Raw genomic sequence first — 16,108 nt, 5'->3', positions numbered from 1 at the left:
TTTACAGAAGACAGAGATTTCACTTCAATGCTGTGCTCAAATTTCTCAAGTCTTTTAGAAGTCTGCTGCTCTGCTCCATATACATGACGATTTTTAATTACTTACCTGATATTAGCTGATTTCACCTTCAGATCATTCCAGCGCTGGTTCATATCATCAAGTCGGTGCTGGAGCAGGGCAGCTTCCTCAGAGTTTCCCAAGGCTTTCACCATTTTCTGTCTGTTTCCATCAATGCTTTTAAAGATGTCATTATGGGCATCAATCTCTGCCTGGATGTCCTGAAATATCAACAAGAAAAGTCCAGACGTCTTAGTTCTCTAAATAAAAGGAGAACTTATTCCCATTAGTATTCTTATCCTCTAGCACAGAGCACGTAGTCTGACTTTCTTTGAGACGCAGAGAGGAAAACCTGCAACTCTATTAAGAGCACTATAAAAGGCTGAGCTTTTTAATGTGTGATAAAAGGAGTCTGAAAGTTATTCTCAACTCTGAGACAGTATTTGTAACTATAAACAATAAATTCTTTGCACGTCTTTGGTGGCTAAGTGCTAATTGTTTCTTTTTTCCCCACATCCATCCACAAGTGTAAATGTACTGGAAACCTTTTCCCACTCAGAAGTTACACAGCTGCACCCTTACCTGTGCTTTCTCTTCGTTCTTTGAAATAAAATGTTGCAGAGACTTTACACAGATCACTGAAATTAGAACTCCATACAGCGTTTGGAGCCATACGCAATAAAAGTTTTAAACTAAAAATTAAGGCCCTAAACCTCAACTAAATGACTACAGCTACTGCAATCCTGTTTTTACAATTGCATACCTTGTCCTGCAACATGTAGAGAACATAGACAGGGTGTATTATAATCTGATTTTTATACTAAATACTGAAAAGCGAACTGCATGCAATTTCAGCTCAGCTTCTTATTTCTCCTGCCATCTGAAATTAAACATATTTTATTCACCATCTGTCTCAAGAAACACATTACAGATGTCTCCACCTAACCAAGCACAGTATTATTCTTAAAACACATTATAACAGTATCAGACAAAATCTCCCATCACACCATAAATGCTTTCCAGCATCTGTAAGTCTATGTGCACACTAAGAAACGCAAATGTGTGGAAAGCCAGGTGTGCTTGTTGTCTCAACTGAATTAATCAGCAAATTGTAACAGAAACTTGATGAAGATGTAATTTAACTTCTTTGGCAAAGGAAGTAATTCAGTAACTGAAATCATTTAAAGGATATTATTTTTTTTTTTTACTGCAGACAAATCCTCAGTATTTTCCATCTCTTCCCAGAAGCAGGAGAGGAGAGGATCCTTGCACCTCCCTATCCTGCCTTTTACAATGGCTGGAAGCAGTGGAAAAGTATCTACAAATCTGAGATAACATGAAAGCGCTTATCACTTAGAAAAAAACGAAAAATGTAAGGATGCAGCTGGAGGTGCAGAAGGGAGAGACAGAGAGTGAAAGATTACATAGGATCATGTAGAATCACAGAATGGCCTGGGTTGAAAAGGATCTCAAAGATCATTTAGTTTTAACCTCCCTGGTATGTGCAGGGTCATCAACCACCAGACCAGGCTGCCCCCAGAGCCACATCCAGCCTGGCCTTGAATGCCTTCAGGGATGGGGCATCCACAACCTCCTTGGGCAACCTGTTCCAGTGCATCACCACCCTCTGTGTGAAAAACTTCCTCCTAATATCTAACCTAGACCTCCCCTGTCTCAGTTAAAATCATTCCCCCTTGTCCTATCACTATCCGCCCTTGTAAGCAGCCATTCCCCCTCCTGTTTACATGCTCCTTTCAAGTATTGGAAGGCCACAGTGAAGTCTCCCCAGAGAAGAGTCAGAGGAGCAGGTGGAGATGTCTAACTGAAGCTCCAGCTTTCTAACAGAGCTAGCCTATACCACTTTGGACAAATTCTTTTCTCTGATTTTCCTCACTATAAGGCAGGTAAAAAGACACTTTTGTTATCTTTGAGCCATCATGATAAAAAACACCATCAACAACACAAGACAGTGAAGTCATCAGTTAAACAAATCAGATCCTTATCTGAAGACATTTGCAGCTCCTGACCTTACAATTCCAACACACAAGATGACCCACTGAAAACCAGCTAAGTCCAAACAGCAGGAGATACAAGTGTATATGGTAGAGTCAATTTAAATTGCACACTAATCTGTACTTCAGAAGCCTAGCCATGTCAAATCCATTTCTACGCCTCTTTAAAGTTACATCACCAATTGACCTCTAAACTTCTACTTCACCATTACAATATTCATTGTAATCCTATTGAGAAATGACATAAAACATTCTAGCTTTGATTACATTTGAGTGGACATTTAACTATGCATTCTTAGCAGTTCAAACTGATGCTTCATTCAAAATAGGTTTTATTCTTGTATTTGCTGAGTGTTGTGTTATAAGGGTAAGTCAGTCATAAGGGTTTTTCAGAGCAGTATAAAACACTTCCCCGTAAACACACACACAAGCTTCCCTATCCAAACCAGATTCACAGAGGCAATGCACTACAGGATGCAGAAGAAAAAATAAAATGGCCAAAAAGAGGGGCACACAACTGTGAAATAGTCTTTCTTAGCCCAGTGAAGCAGAGAAGATCCAGGCAAGAATTCTCTCCTTAAGGGTGCAAAAACAAGGGAAAAAAAAAAAAGATAAAAAGAAACAACCAAAGGAAATACACTACAAATAGAGAAGACTTTTTTTTTTTTTTTTTTTTTTTTTAATAAGCCAGAAGATGTTTATAGTTCTTAATCTGGAGTTACAATGCTTTATCAACTGAGTTTTTTGAAGTCAAGATGTCACAGCAATTCTTTAAGGTCATATTTTGGTTACTCTGCAAATATTTATGTGCATCTATCTGTTAAACTGCATTGATAATTTACTGGTATGAGGTCAGCAGACCTATTTACATGCGTAAGTTGAAGGATTACTGTCCTAAATTAAAACAAAGCTCTTTAAGGATACAGTTTATCTTACATATAAATCAAGATGCAAGTTTCAAAAGATAGAAAAGAAGAAATAACAAGGCTAACTACTTTACCCAGCCATGGTATTAGAGGATTGCCATTTTCTTTAAATTCCACTTAAGAAATAAGATCAACTCCTGCCTCTGTTTTGCAATTAGGACTCGTGAATTCAAAATCCCCTCATCTCTTTTCTGAACCTCAGACTTACTTAATTATTTCCTTCTTGCCCTTTCATGACAAATGATTTGCCTCAAGGATTCAAGCTTTCATTTCATGCTTGGTTCTCATTTAAAATTTTGTCTCCATAATAAGGAGCCTACACTTCTTGCTTCAGTTTCAATCAAAATATCACATCAACACATAATGACACAACTGCAGAGGATGCTTCCCTAAAGAGTACACAAGTAAGGTGTGAGAGATTCAATAACATTATAGATAGCAATTCTAAAAAGGACTCAAAGATGTAGCTGACTCCAGTTGGAGTAGCTACTGCAACATCCCCAAGGCAGACTATATCAACCTGTGCAAGGTAGAAGAAAGTGTATGACAGATTCAAACAGATCCAAACATTGCAAGTTCAACTTTAAGGTCAACCAGCTATCAAGCTTTTCATTTTTTCTCCCTTCTGAAAAATAGCAGGGATACTTTCAAAGGTATGGTAGTAGAAATAACTGTCCTTTGGAAACCATTAATCCTTCATAAACAAACTAAAAAAAAAAAAAATCATAACAGCATTCCCATGATGATAGGCATTCCAGCACCTTTTTTTTTTTTTTTTCTGAAGGAGAAGTCCACAGGGCTTTCTAATTCACTCAGCAACCTCCTGAGGACGTTAAGCACATTCCCTTCCATTCTGATTTTTTTCTAGTTTTATTTTTTATATCATCTTCATTACTACATCACCATTAACAGAGGCAAAAAAAATTCCTCTTCGAAGGATCAGAATCTTTTAACTGAAGGCAAAAATGTGTTGGCACACAGATCACTACTTTTAATATCTACATACAAGCCACAGAACAAACAGCAAACTGCTGTGGCTTTTGAACCATATGAATATCTTAAGAGGAGTTGTCAGGGCTTAAGTTGACTAGTCACAAAAGAAAAAAGAGTTTGAGAACTGCATTTTCCCCAGAAAAGGAGACCCCCAGGTTCCTCAGGCTGTTCAGACGGGAAAGTTTTGTACTTCTTCCATGCAATACAAATCATGCTCATGACTACAACAGCACAGCACACTTGGTTCCAGTACAGGGAATTGCAAGTCCCTCAAAAATGACTCCCCATTTCCTTCACTGGCAGTGTACAAGTCAGCAAAGACATAGTTACAGAAATGCTGCATTTGCCTCTTTTATTTCTGACCTTTAAAAGTGATGACTGCTCAAAGTATCTGCAGAAAACTCTTCCAGCTGGAACAGCTGGAAAGCAAAACATCAATGCCAACCAAAGGATGTAACTGTAAGCACAGACATCAGCCAGAACATCCTTCTTTGAGGTGTCACAGCAAGTGGCAGGGGAATGGATTTTTTTTTATTATTTATTTATTTATTTATTTTTAAATAGCAGACTATATTGAAGCAAATATGTTTTACCTGCTGCTGCCAACTGCAGTTGGGTACACTGCTGTGTCAGATGTTCCCTTTAGCCTCTGCTCCACTCAGAGCTTTTTATTTGCAATAGTTCTTAATGAAGGAGTAAGAATTTGGGCATGATTTGGGCATATGAAAACGCCCACTGTGAAAAAGAAATGGGACTTTTATTGCTCTGTTCCTTGTGATGTTGGCGGAGCAAGAGAGGGATGCTCTTGCAAAAAGAGTCAAGTAGGGGAGAAAAAAAAAAAAAGTTTCTGAAGAATGCAGGTATTCATCTCATCTGGAGTCTCTCCTCTAGTTTTAGAAGAGTTCTGAAGTTGTAACTTTAGAAGGGCTCATCCCATCTGCTTTATCAAGGGCCTGCAGCGGCAGTCTGCCTTCAAGCAATCAATTTGTAACAAATTCACATTCAGAAGAGCAGTACACATGCAGAACCCTTGGGCAGAATTGCCATTACCATAAATCCACCAGTGGCAGAAGCATATATATCAACAATTAAACCTCTCCAAGATGTCACATGCAGACTACACTGCCCATCGCTGCAGCCACTGTGACCACAGCGTAAGTTCAAAGAAATTCAGAAAAGTTTAGATACAACAGAAACTAGATTGCTACTCAAACTCTTAGATAATTCAAGAGGAAAAAAAAACAAAAGCTTTGAATGAAAAAACCATTCTGGGATATTTTTACATCTAATTTTCACATGTTTCTACCACCAAAAACTTTGCACAGCAGCTTCAAGTTTCTAAAAAGCTGACTAGGCCTGTACTTAAAATTTACAGATAAACAGGTACCATATAGTGTGGGTAAGAATTCATTTCACTGCAAGAATACTGATGCACTTATGGGCTGAGAAAGTCAGCACGCATTTGACAACCTGTGTGGCTCCATCAAATGGTACTGACCAAACATCTGAGAAGCATCATAAATCCATTAATACTAATTCCAACAGTCACATAATTGAGACTGGGTGAAGCCAAATAGGCGCTGCCCACTCAAGTGTAATGTGACTCTGCTTTTGCATAGGAAGGGAGTGTCGTGCAAACTTCTGCAAATGCCATCTGGCTTCTGCATTATGACCATAAACAGCACTCATAATTCTCTCCTTACAACATGTATTAACAAATTCAGAAAGTTAAAGCAGCCACGATTGCTGTCATAATGGTGTTTCTCCTGGCAGCAAAGTCCTCAGTAAGAAAGAACAGGATGGGTGTGTGGGGAGTCATGAGAGGAAGAGACAAATTTGCTAAAAAAAAAAAAAAAATTGCTCAATAAGCACAGATTAGAATTTGAGATTGAAATTTACCAATTATGTTAACTTTCTTCTCCAACACCAAAGTATCCTCCACCTTACAAACCTAACCACAAGACACCAAAATGACACAGTAAGGCTAAAGTGAGAAACTATGGCAGCTGTGAGATCTGTAAGTTATACTTAAATTGAGAATTCGTACAAACAATCCCTTTGAAAACAAATAGGACAAGAATACTCAAATCACATGGGAGAACATGGAATCTGCAATGCCAAGATCTGTACAGGCCAAAAAAGATTAGAAACACTGTTTTCTAAACTGGTCTTAACCATATCATGTAGCATCTCAAAGACTCCAGCATGCATCTTAATCTTTTAAGGCTAACAACAGCAACTACAAGAGAACACTGAAACCCAGCTGACAGACTGGGAAAGAGAAACAACAGTGGTCCTCATTGTCACAAATGTTCTCATCTGTTATTTATAGCTATTTTTGGAATAAAAGTAATGTTGGTGGGATACTGAACAGTATCTGCCTCATTACATTCAAAGTTTGCTTCTGTATGAGTGGAAGAATAATACAGCAAAACAAAACAAAACAAAACAAAAAAACACCACAAAACCACCAAACTAGTTTGTAACAGTCTTCTGAGGACACAGGCTTATCATGATTCTGAAATTAACCAAAATCGATACAACAAACACGAAACAGAAAAAAGAACTAGTAGCTTGATTTTGTTTTAGGAGGCATTTACGTTCAATTAGTACTATCCATTAAACCACCTTTCGTTTGGTCAATGCTGATTTGTATTAAAATACCAAATTAAAATTTTGATCTTTAAGATAGAGAGCCACGGAATCATTCTTTATAATACTCACTTCAACTTTGTGATCACAACTTCTTTAATCTTAATTTGTAAACTACCACATACTTTGCTAAAGACTGGTCTTGCATGGCTTAGGAAAATTATGTGTATATATGCTACCTTTAAATATTTGTTTGTGTGTGTATGTGTGTGTGCACATATGTGTATATGTATCTATCTATCTATATATATAGATAGATATGTAAAGCCAAGCTAAAGATTACTGCAAATGTATAATCCAGGTTTCATCACAAGTGTTGTCAACTAAATGATCACAGTCAGAGCAAACACTCTGAAACTGACTCTGTGGAACCTGGAATGGCAAATAAAGAAGCACAGGATTTTCTCAGACGAGTCCTGTAAGGACCTTAACAGCAACACATAAAAACTCCCAAGTTCAACATGCACCTGTCCTTTCTACTATACATTTTTCAAAGGACTAGCCAAGTATATGAAATCTTGCATATCATACCTTTTCAAATTTTGTCAGCAGCTCACGTAAGCTGAAGTTCAGGCCAATCATGATCAAATGTCCCTCGAAGCGCACATTTTCCTGGCAGGTCTTCCAAGCTGCATCTATAGCCTTCAGAAAGTCTCTCTCTTTTTCAGCCTATACTGTCTCAAATCTCTCTGGAGGCTGCTGTATGTGTCTCTCTCCCAGGCTCTCCATGGGGAAGTTCATACAGCATCATGGTAGCAGCCCCCTGGTCCCCGCTCCTTCCCAGGGGCTGGGCAAGCGAGCGTGAACCAGGCGATGCTCCTTGTGAGGTCAGCCTGGCCCCATGGGGCTGGGGGAATCTGCTCGTCACCGTACCAGTTCAGAATTGTCTCCAGCTCACCTTAGAAATGGCACATGAGCTCCAAAGTCTTTCTTAAAGGCCACAAGCTCGATGTTTAGTCTCAGTTACCCCGAACAAGAGAAGCTGTGCTCTGCTGGTGAGTGCAGGGAGGAGGATCAATTACTCCCATGTTGCTCCACTCAAGAAAAAAAGATCCCCAGAGAAACTTCTGCTTAAAGGAAGCACCAAGAGCAGACTCTTCAGAGAAGAAGAACTAAGATGAGGCACAGTTCAGCCCAGGACCTGGCAGGAGGCCACTTCTCCTCACTCTGCCTTCCTTATAGCCAGCCACCAGCAAGATACTGTGATGGTAATGGCCACACCACCTCCAAGCTTCCACCACTGACTTGCTCTGCTTTGTCAGGGGGATGCTGCACTGCAGAACAGCTAAGGCCCATTAAAAAAAGCTTAAAAGGCACATCCTTCATGTCATCAAAACAAAACAACTCCAGCAAGGGATCACACTGAAACCCCCAAAGCCTTCATTGGGGATCTCCTCCTTTGGTCCTGGTGGCTCTGGCAGGCGTGCAGTGATCTATTTCCAGCGTTTGTTTATTATTTTAATCAGCATCCTCCCTTCCACCAGCCCTGGTGCTGCTCACAGCCAAGCACACTCCCTCTTCCCGGAGGCCTCCCCGCTGCAAAGCCACCTCTGCAATGCTCTGGACCACAAATCCTCACACAGCTCTCCTCACTCGCCCCTCTCCCTTCCTGTCAAAGGGAAGAGTGCCTATTTTGTCACTAGACTGTAAAAGCTGTAAAAGCAACCGGTGCTCCAGAAAGCCTCCAACAGCTCCCTCATTACCCAGGACTCACCATATGCAGATTGTTTTTGTATGAGGCCTTTGCTGGCCTTTCAGTGGGAAACCTGACACCTGGAGGCTGGCTACTAGGAAATCATTCCATTTTAAAGCATTCCCACTCGAAACAGCCTGTGTGCATGAGAAGGCCTATTTAAGTTACTAATGTTTTCCGTACAACCACATATTACTCAACTGCCAGGGGAAAAAAAAAAAAAAAACAAAAAAACTCAGCAATAGTTGCTAGCAAGTCAGAAAATGTGTAGTTAGAAGCACACCAACCAACCCTTTGCAAAATCTGGTACAAAGTATTACTCCTATGACCGTATGTGAATCATGTGCTACTTTTACTTTCTTTTTTAATTCACTGATGTGCCAGGAAAGTCACTAATGACAAAACTGTCTTTAAAATTATTCTCATCTAGTGGATTACACTGATCTAGTTAGTATGGTCAGGGTTTTAAGAATTAAACTTGGAAAAGTTTACTTGCAGTGGCAGGATTTTCATTTTATTTGTACTTTGCAGCACGCCTGTTAGGCACATTTTGCAAACTACAGAAGTGCTTGCAAAATAAACATTTTCCTAAGGAACACAGGACTAGAATCCTGCTGCCTCACTGATGGGCGATGTCAAGCTGTCTAAATGTATTCCACAGCTTATGCAAGGAAAAATCCCAATTATGAATACAGCAGTAGTTAATTCTGCAACAATTGCAATTTTATTTGACCCACATATTGCTTAATCTCATACAAGTTCTCATTCACACACCTACTACCAGCATTTGTTAAACATTTATTCACTGATACTTCCCCCAAAACTTCCCAGTGACTCAGACAGTCAGTACACTATGGAGCAGCAGTTTCTGATGTACGTTTCTGTGTTCTGTACTTCCCATAAAAACTATATATCAAGCCTAAAAAATCCTATCTGAAAGAAAGAATCTTTTATTCAATCTAACATGTTAAAGAATTATTCCAATCTACACAAATTCATCACACAACAAACCCAAAACAAAATGTACAGACCCTAAGTGATTAACAATCTTGCAGGGTTGTGAACTCCCTAGTTTACCCAAAGTTTATGCATTAATAATGGCAGCAACTAAGCAGCTGCAGCCCTGTGCTAGCAGGAACCAACAGATACAGTGCCTGAACTTCTTAAAGTTCCTAGCTGCTGGCCAGGCATCTGGGGAAGCATGCAGTGGTGCAGTTTTGCCTCCTTTAGTGGGTATGGTCACTCAGTCTGCTCATTCCTGTCACACTAATTAGCAGTAATAAAAATGCATCAATAGAGAATATTGTTTAATTAAAATAAGCATTGTACCCTGCCCAGATGCCCAAACATTGATTGTCTTGGGTATTTTCTTTCCTATAACACATTTTCCCCAAATAGGAATTTCAAACCCTGCTGAACCCTGCACTGTTAATGCATTTGATACAGTGGTGCAGATGATCATGTACTTCGGAACATTTTATTACATTTTGATATAAAACTAGTTTGGTGCATTTTCTCTAAAATCTGAAATAACAACATAAAACTGCATACTAATATGAATAGCTAATTGTACTTTCTGTCCATCGGTAATGCTACTAATGGCAGCCTGCAAAATGCAAGGACCATCAACTGAAAAGTACTTTTATCCACATTACGAAGAGCACAGCAGACACAGAGATACAATCATATGATTGCTTGCAACTATTTTTTATGAATTCTGCTCTGAACTGCATGTCCAGCAGATCCAGGTTTAAGAGCTTCCTCATTTACCAAGAATTAATGAGGAAATTATAAAACCAGTAGTAGAATGACCTATCTAAAAACTTAGTTCAGCAAAGAACCTTTTTGTAACAAATCCAATTTTTTATCATATGTAAATCCAGTAATAACTGAATGCTAGGGAACTGCAAACATGTGAATGTTGAATCAATGAAACCAACATTAAGAAGAAGGAAAAAAACTTACTCCACTGCTTCTGGATGGAAAAATACATCTGATTAACTTTGACATGGTCTGAAGTTCTCAGAACTCTGGAGCTGAATTTCAGAAAGGATAAAAGTAATGCAGACAGCCTCTCTGCAAAACAAAATTACTTACGTGCAAAGACCCCATAAAAAATTTGCTTTGTACTTAAGATATGATGCAAATAACAACAAAATTGTCATACTAAGCACAGTTTCACGAAGGACAAGAAAAAAAGTTTTTTTCTAGAAGAAAACTGCAAAAATCAACAGGAACAAAAATGTTAAGAGTGAATGACACAGCTGTATATACATTCAGCACACATATATTTTATATAACTCACAACAATGAAAAGATTAAAAGAATAGTGTCCCCTTTTGTAGGACTTAGATGCGAATGATACAGGGGTTAATAGCTGGTTACAACAAATCAATACACTCTGGTTTCTCTTGAGAGATGCACCTCCAGGCAGGAACACAAAAAATTCACTTTTTCAAAAGCACTGTGGTATTTTCATCAGCCTTACAAAATGCATGGTGTTAACTTGATCAGAAATGGAAGGAGAGCTGCCTCCTCTCTTCTGCAGGAGATTTGTGTTACGGAGTTAACAGGCAGCCCAAACAAGTTCATCCCTACACAGAAGCTTGCTACCAGCAAAGCCCAATGCATGAGTTTCTAAGAAGGGTTCTTCCAGCACTGCCCTCCTGTTAACCTCTGCCAGAAGGCAGATACTCTAGTGACACAGCACCCCAAGGACCAAGAATTTGTCAAGACAGATGGACAAATTGAGCTGCTACAATAAAAAAGCAGTAGCACCATGAAAGTCACATAAACACAACTTCTCAAATTTCCTCTTAATTTATATATCTATTACAGTGGTGATTGCAATGCTGATTATGAATTACGTGAAAGGGTTTGCAATATCCCTGGAGCACACAGCCAAAGCACTGCACTGGTGCCTTTCTTTCTTTCCTTAAAGAGTAAATGCAATCAGTTTGACACAGAAAAGTATTTTTAGAGTGGCCAGGCCCGTGCAATATTTACTGTATTCAACGATGGTCCCATACTAGGTAAGCACAGAAAGGAAGTGGCCGTCCTCAAAATAAGAGGTATGAGACAGGACATTAAAATTCAAGAATGAAATGTATTACAATCCCAGATAAGATAATGTATTCCTGGAGACAGGAAATGATACACTACCATGGAAGGGTAGTAAAGGACTTGCTGTTGATTTTTCTCCTCTTAGTTTTGACTTGTTTGGACAATACATGGCTTTCAGCTTTATGAACTACCAATGATTTTCTAATTTTTTGGAACTAAACATAAATAAGCTGTGTATTTTAACTTCTTTACACTTCCCAGAGACACCCATCACTAAAAGCAGAATATTGGAAATGTACTCAGAAAATACACATTAAAATATCTCGTACTTGGACTATATCTGAAAGAGATCAGATGTCAAAGGGAAACATGCAGGGAAGTACCACTAAATCCCAGGCACGGAGCAACTGCAGAAATCACTGTAGAAGAGACTGAGACTTGAATCCCACTGAGAAGATTGATCTGAACATGAAGGTTTTAATTCTGATCCTGACTGACAAAATGAGGGAAGGAGCAAGTATGGAGGAAGACTGGCTTTAATGCCAGGCAGGGATTTCATCATCAGGTTGTTCCTTTCTAAATATTACTGGCGATTGAAAAAAAATGTTCCTGTTGATTGACAGTCTGTTAAAAAGTTCAGTGAGTCTTCTTCTAAGACTGCCAGCTGCCTGTCCTCCTGGTTTTCCCTCTTCAGGTGTAATACCTGTGCTTGCTTGCAATGATCACACCAGATAGAATTAAAAATAGATTGTAATTAAAAAAATAAAATAAAAATCATTTAAACCACATATTTCAGTCTTTTCCCAACTTTTTTCTATTCAATGGCATTAGACTCAAGACTCTTACCAGAATACAGTGCTATTACAGCTACATGGCATAAATTGACATTTTGCCGCAATGCAAGGATAAGCAGCCAAGCAAAAATAATTTTTTGAATTCTGAATATATATAATTTTATTCTCTCCCTTATTCTACACTCTCAGTCAAGTGAGTGACTTTATATTTCAGAAAGAAGTGTCACCTGGATCCAGAGTGAGTTTTGTTTTTTAAAGCCACAGAGATTTGGACCATCTCTTCTCCCTGCAAACTCCAAAGTCAGCCATTAATATTTGCTTTATCTGTTATCTTTTGTGCTATGAACATTTAATTTGGATACTGGCCAGTCATTTGTTGCATAAAAAACAAATGCATTTCGAATTTCTAGCATAATCATTATGATAATCTTCTGCATTTAAAGAATACAAAATAACTTATTTGCATTATTTGAACTTTTGACTTTGAAGTCAGCATACCTGCAATGTATTTATAGATAAATATGCTTTTATCAACTTTATGCTATAGTGGAAGAGCCATAAAAAAAATATACATCCATACTATCAGTGATGCTTAAAGACTTCATCTTTGATACTTCTAAATATGGAATGAAGTGGTAAGAAATCACCTTCCTCCTGCACAGGGCAACTAAGGAAGGCAGCTTACTGTGGCTTTTAAAAGTCACAGCAAATTCTTCTTGCCACTCAGCTGTCCACCCCTTGGTACCCAGCAGGCATTATGATTTTTAAATTTATAATTGCCTCCAGGCATCTAAGCTCCACAGCATACTTCCTCCTTATACCCATGACAGTTCTGCTGTAAAGGAAGCATAACTGAGACCACTATGCTTTCACCTGCTGGATTTCTCCTTTTTGAACATTATCCTATTAAGCACATTTGGCACATCTTTTCCTTGGAGTAAGCTCCCAGTGACTGCTCTGGCAGTCGACTCTCATCATCTTGACTTTGTCCTGAAAAGAACTTGGAGGTAATAGTGACTTTGCATAGCTATCAAGGAGTACAGGGAAATACACTTAAAAACCTAAGTTGAGATAATTGAAATAGCAGGCATTTTCAACCAACTAACTTGATTGTATTCAATGCCCTAGCATGTATCTAGGTCTGAGTTTATTTTTTATTCTAACCTTTGTATACATATGGTAGCTAGATGAACATTCTTCTTCACATTTATTTCAGAAGAATCCCCTTTCAAGATTAAGCCCTATGAAGAAAAAGTAACTCATTTGGTTACTTCCAAAGTCAGTAATAGCTTCACTGATGAGGAAAATAGTTAAGCTTAATTTCATTAATCAAGCAGACATCAAGCAATTAGGACACAGAACTCCAGCATCATCATGGGCCAGAAAATCAAATAAGCACTACCAACCCATAATTAGTCCAAAAAAAAAAAAACCCCTTTGCATCTCCTGGGCAACTTTGTTTCATTCCTTCTGCTAAAAGACTCTTTTGCAACAGCAAAAAATTTTGTTGTTCTCATTCTGAACCGCTCCTGGTGTTGGATTTGCCATTATATGTAGAGCACACTGCAGCATTAAGTTCTGCAGACAATATGTAAAATCACTTCCAATACACTCTCAAGATGGAAGGGATTATGAGAAATACACACCTTGAAATTTCTAGGAAATTCATGTTTCAACTCTGGTCACAAAAGCTCATGAACACGAAGGCAATCTTATACCTTCAACATGCACCTAACAAATACCCTTTTCAAACTGCAAGCCATACTCCAGTTCAGTTTTTACCTCTTGATCTTTTATTTTTTACCCATCATCTTCTCACCACCAGCATCTCAAAGATAGATTAGACAGGTAAGAAAACAGAAGATAGCACTAATAATATGCTCTGTTCGTAAAGAATTAGAAAATTTTTCCTGTTCAACAGCCCTCAAAGCAGACTTGAATTGTCTTCAATTCAACTTTTTGTGCATTAGAAGAAGAAAAATTAGATGCTTTGGGAGTCACTGGGCTTTCTGTTTCTGAATTGTTTTAATATTTGGATTGTTCCTATTTAGATTTTCTGTTTTATATTGTATATAATTTCTTTACCTCCATCTCCACTTGATAAAGAACACTTAGTATATATTTTTTTATTTTAAACTAACATTAAGGTGCATAAATACTTAATAAATCATTAAGTAGTACAGCTAATGTAAAAATCCTTTAAAAAAAAAAAAAACTAAGTTTTAATCAAAGACCACAAATGTTCATTACAATTAAGAGATTAAATTATTCTATTTTGTACCTGACACAAAAGTGGGTAGAATCTTTAAATGTTTATTGCCTGCAACTCAACCACGTGAAAGAAACATGAGAGATTTACAATGCATGAATGCCAGTCCTTCTATCCAGATTTTTTCACACATGCATGTAATCACATAAGTGATTTAATCAGTGAGTCAAAGAAAAAAAAAAAAAAAGTAATGCAACATTTGGGTTAAGGAAAAAAAGTGTCCATTTGCTCAGACCCTGTTAAAAACACTTTTGCTTCTAAATGAAAATAAGTTTACAGAGCAGTTGTAAAGCATTACAGTCATAAACTGAAAGCACAGACAAGCCTCCCACAGACAAAAACCTTAAAATTTAAGTACGGTACGTGTGACTTCACTTATCAGAAGACATCAAGGGAGCAAGACACTGTATGTTTTATTATCCTGGATTTTAAATCTTATCCCCACACTGATGCTTCTACAAGTGTTATCTAAGGGCTTTCCAAGGGAATATCATTTGCTGTTAAGCACCTGGACAGCTGAAAGTAGCCTTTCATGTCATGCTCCTGATTATTCTGGCATCTTCTACAGAAAAGAGTTCTATATTGCAATGGTTGAATGGCAAACGTATAATCTTTAGACACACATTGGGTTGGTTTTTTTGTTTGTTTGGTGTTTTTTTGCTTTTTCTTCCCTCATTATTTTTTTATTTTAAAACTGTTCAATAATTTAATTTCCGAAGATTATTTCCAGCATTTATCAAAGCAAGAAATAAACATAAAGCTACACTAAGAAGCATCAATTTAAATTCAACTTCCAAAACCACAGCACTGAACCACTCCTTTCCAGTTTCTTTCAAGGTTCTATATGCAATTACTAGTAGCAAAATCATGTTTACTTCAAGGGTTAAATTGGCAAAAATGCTCCTGTTCTTCAGGGTTCTATCCCCCCATTTGTTTTTAGCTTTCTGAATACTGTGCAGCCCCTCAGTCTTCCACCCCAGTAGCACATGGAGGACAGATAAGAAGGTATTGTCCCAAACCCTGGTTTTAGTGGCCAGATAAAGAAGAGATACCTCCCTCAGAGCTCAGCAGGTTTACAGACACAACCAAAACCACTCCAGAGCCTGCAGTAATGACTAGGTTTGTAATTTTAGTAATGACCTGGTTTAAAACTAAGTTTTCTCTTGGATAACTTATTCCTATAACCAAAATCAGTTTAATGGACTCATTTTCTGGCTAAAGACTACCCCCCTTGCAAAGCCCAGAAAAGCTGGGTGCCAAACATAAAGTCTATAACATCTGTAGACTTCATCCTTGGCACTTCTGAAGTGACATCTCACTGCCTTCCCCAAAAATGCCTCTCCTCCTCTAGCTGGGTTGCTAGGATTAGCTGTGTTCCAGGAAATCCCAAATCCATTTTCAGGATTGGGGAGAACTACAGTGAACATTGTCAGTGACTTTTCACTTTCAACAAGTTGTTGGCAGTAATTAATGTTTCAAAGGATACGTTGACAAAAGACTTAAGAAGTGGAGCAAATCATGTTATTTGGTAGAAGAGAGAAGGAACAAAGGGAACAGGAAACCTGTGATCATTTTCTTGTACATGCTCAAAATCAAAGTGATGAACAAAAGTCAAAACAGGCTGCGCTTCCCATCTCTGCCAGCCCCAG

At 38.2% G+C, this 16,108-nt stretch overlaps 1 protein-coding gene across 5 annotated transcripts in view; it reads right to left on the bottom strand.

Annotated features, from left to right (window-relative positions):
• The window catches only part of UTRN (utrophin), a 356,268-nt gene that overhangs the window by 128,678 nt on the left and 211,482 nt on the right, over positions 1-16,108 (bottom strand). For all 5 annotated transcript variants that reach the window (XM_085216963.1, XM_085216962.1, XM_085216960.1 and 2 more), the window contains one exon: positions 106-278. In XM_085216963.1, the coding sequence (XP_085073089.1) occupies positions 106-278 (173 nt within the window). The remainder of the gene's footprint in view (positions 1-105; positions 279-16,108) is intronic.

The sequence above is a fragment of the Meleagris gallopavo genome, chromosome 2 (genome assembly GCF_905368555.1).
Source record: "Meleagris gallopavo chromosome 2, MGAL_WU_HG_1.1, whole genome shotgun sequence".
In the NCBI taxonomy this organism is placed as follows: Eukaryota; Metazoa; Chordata; class Aves; order Galliformes; family Phasianidae; genus Meleagris; species Meleagris gallopavo.
Note: the sequence above shows the minus strand (reverse complement) of the source record. Positions and strands in the feature narration are given on the sequence as shown.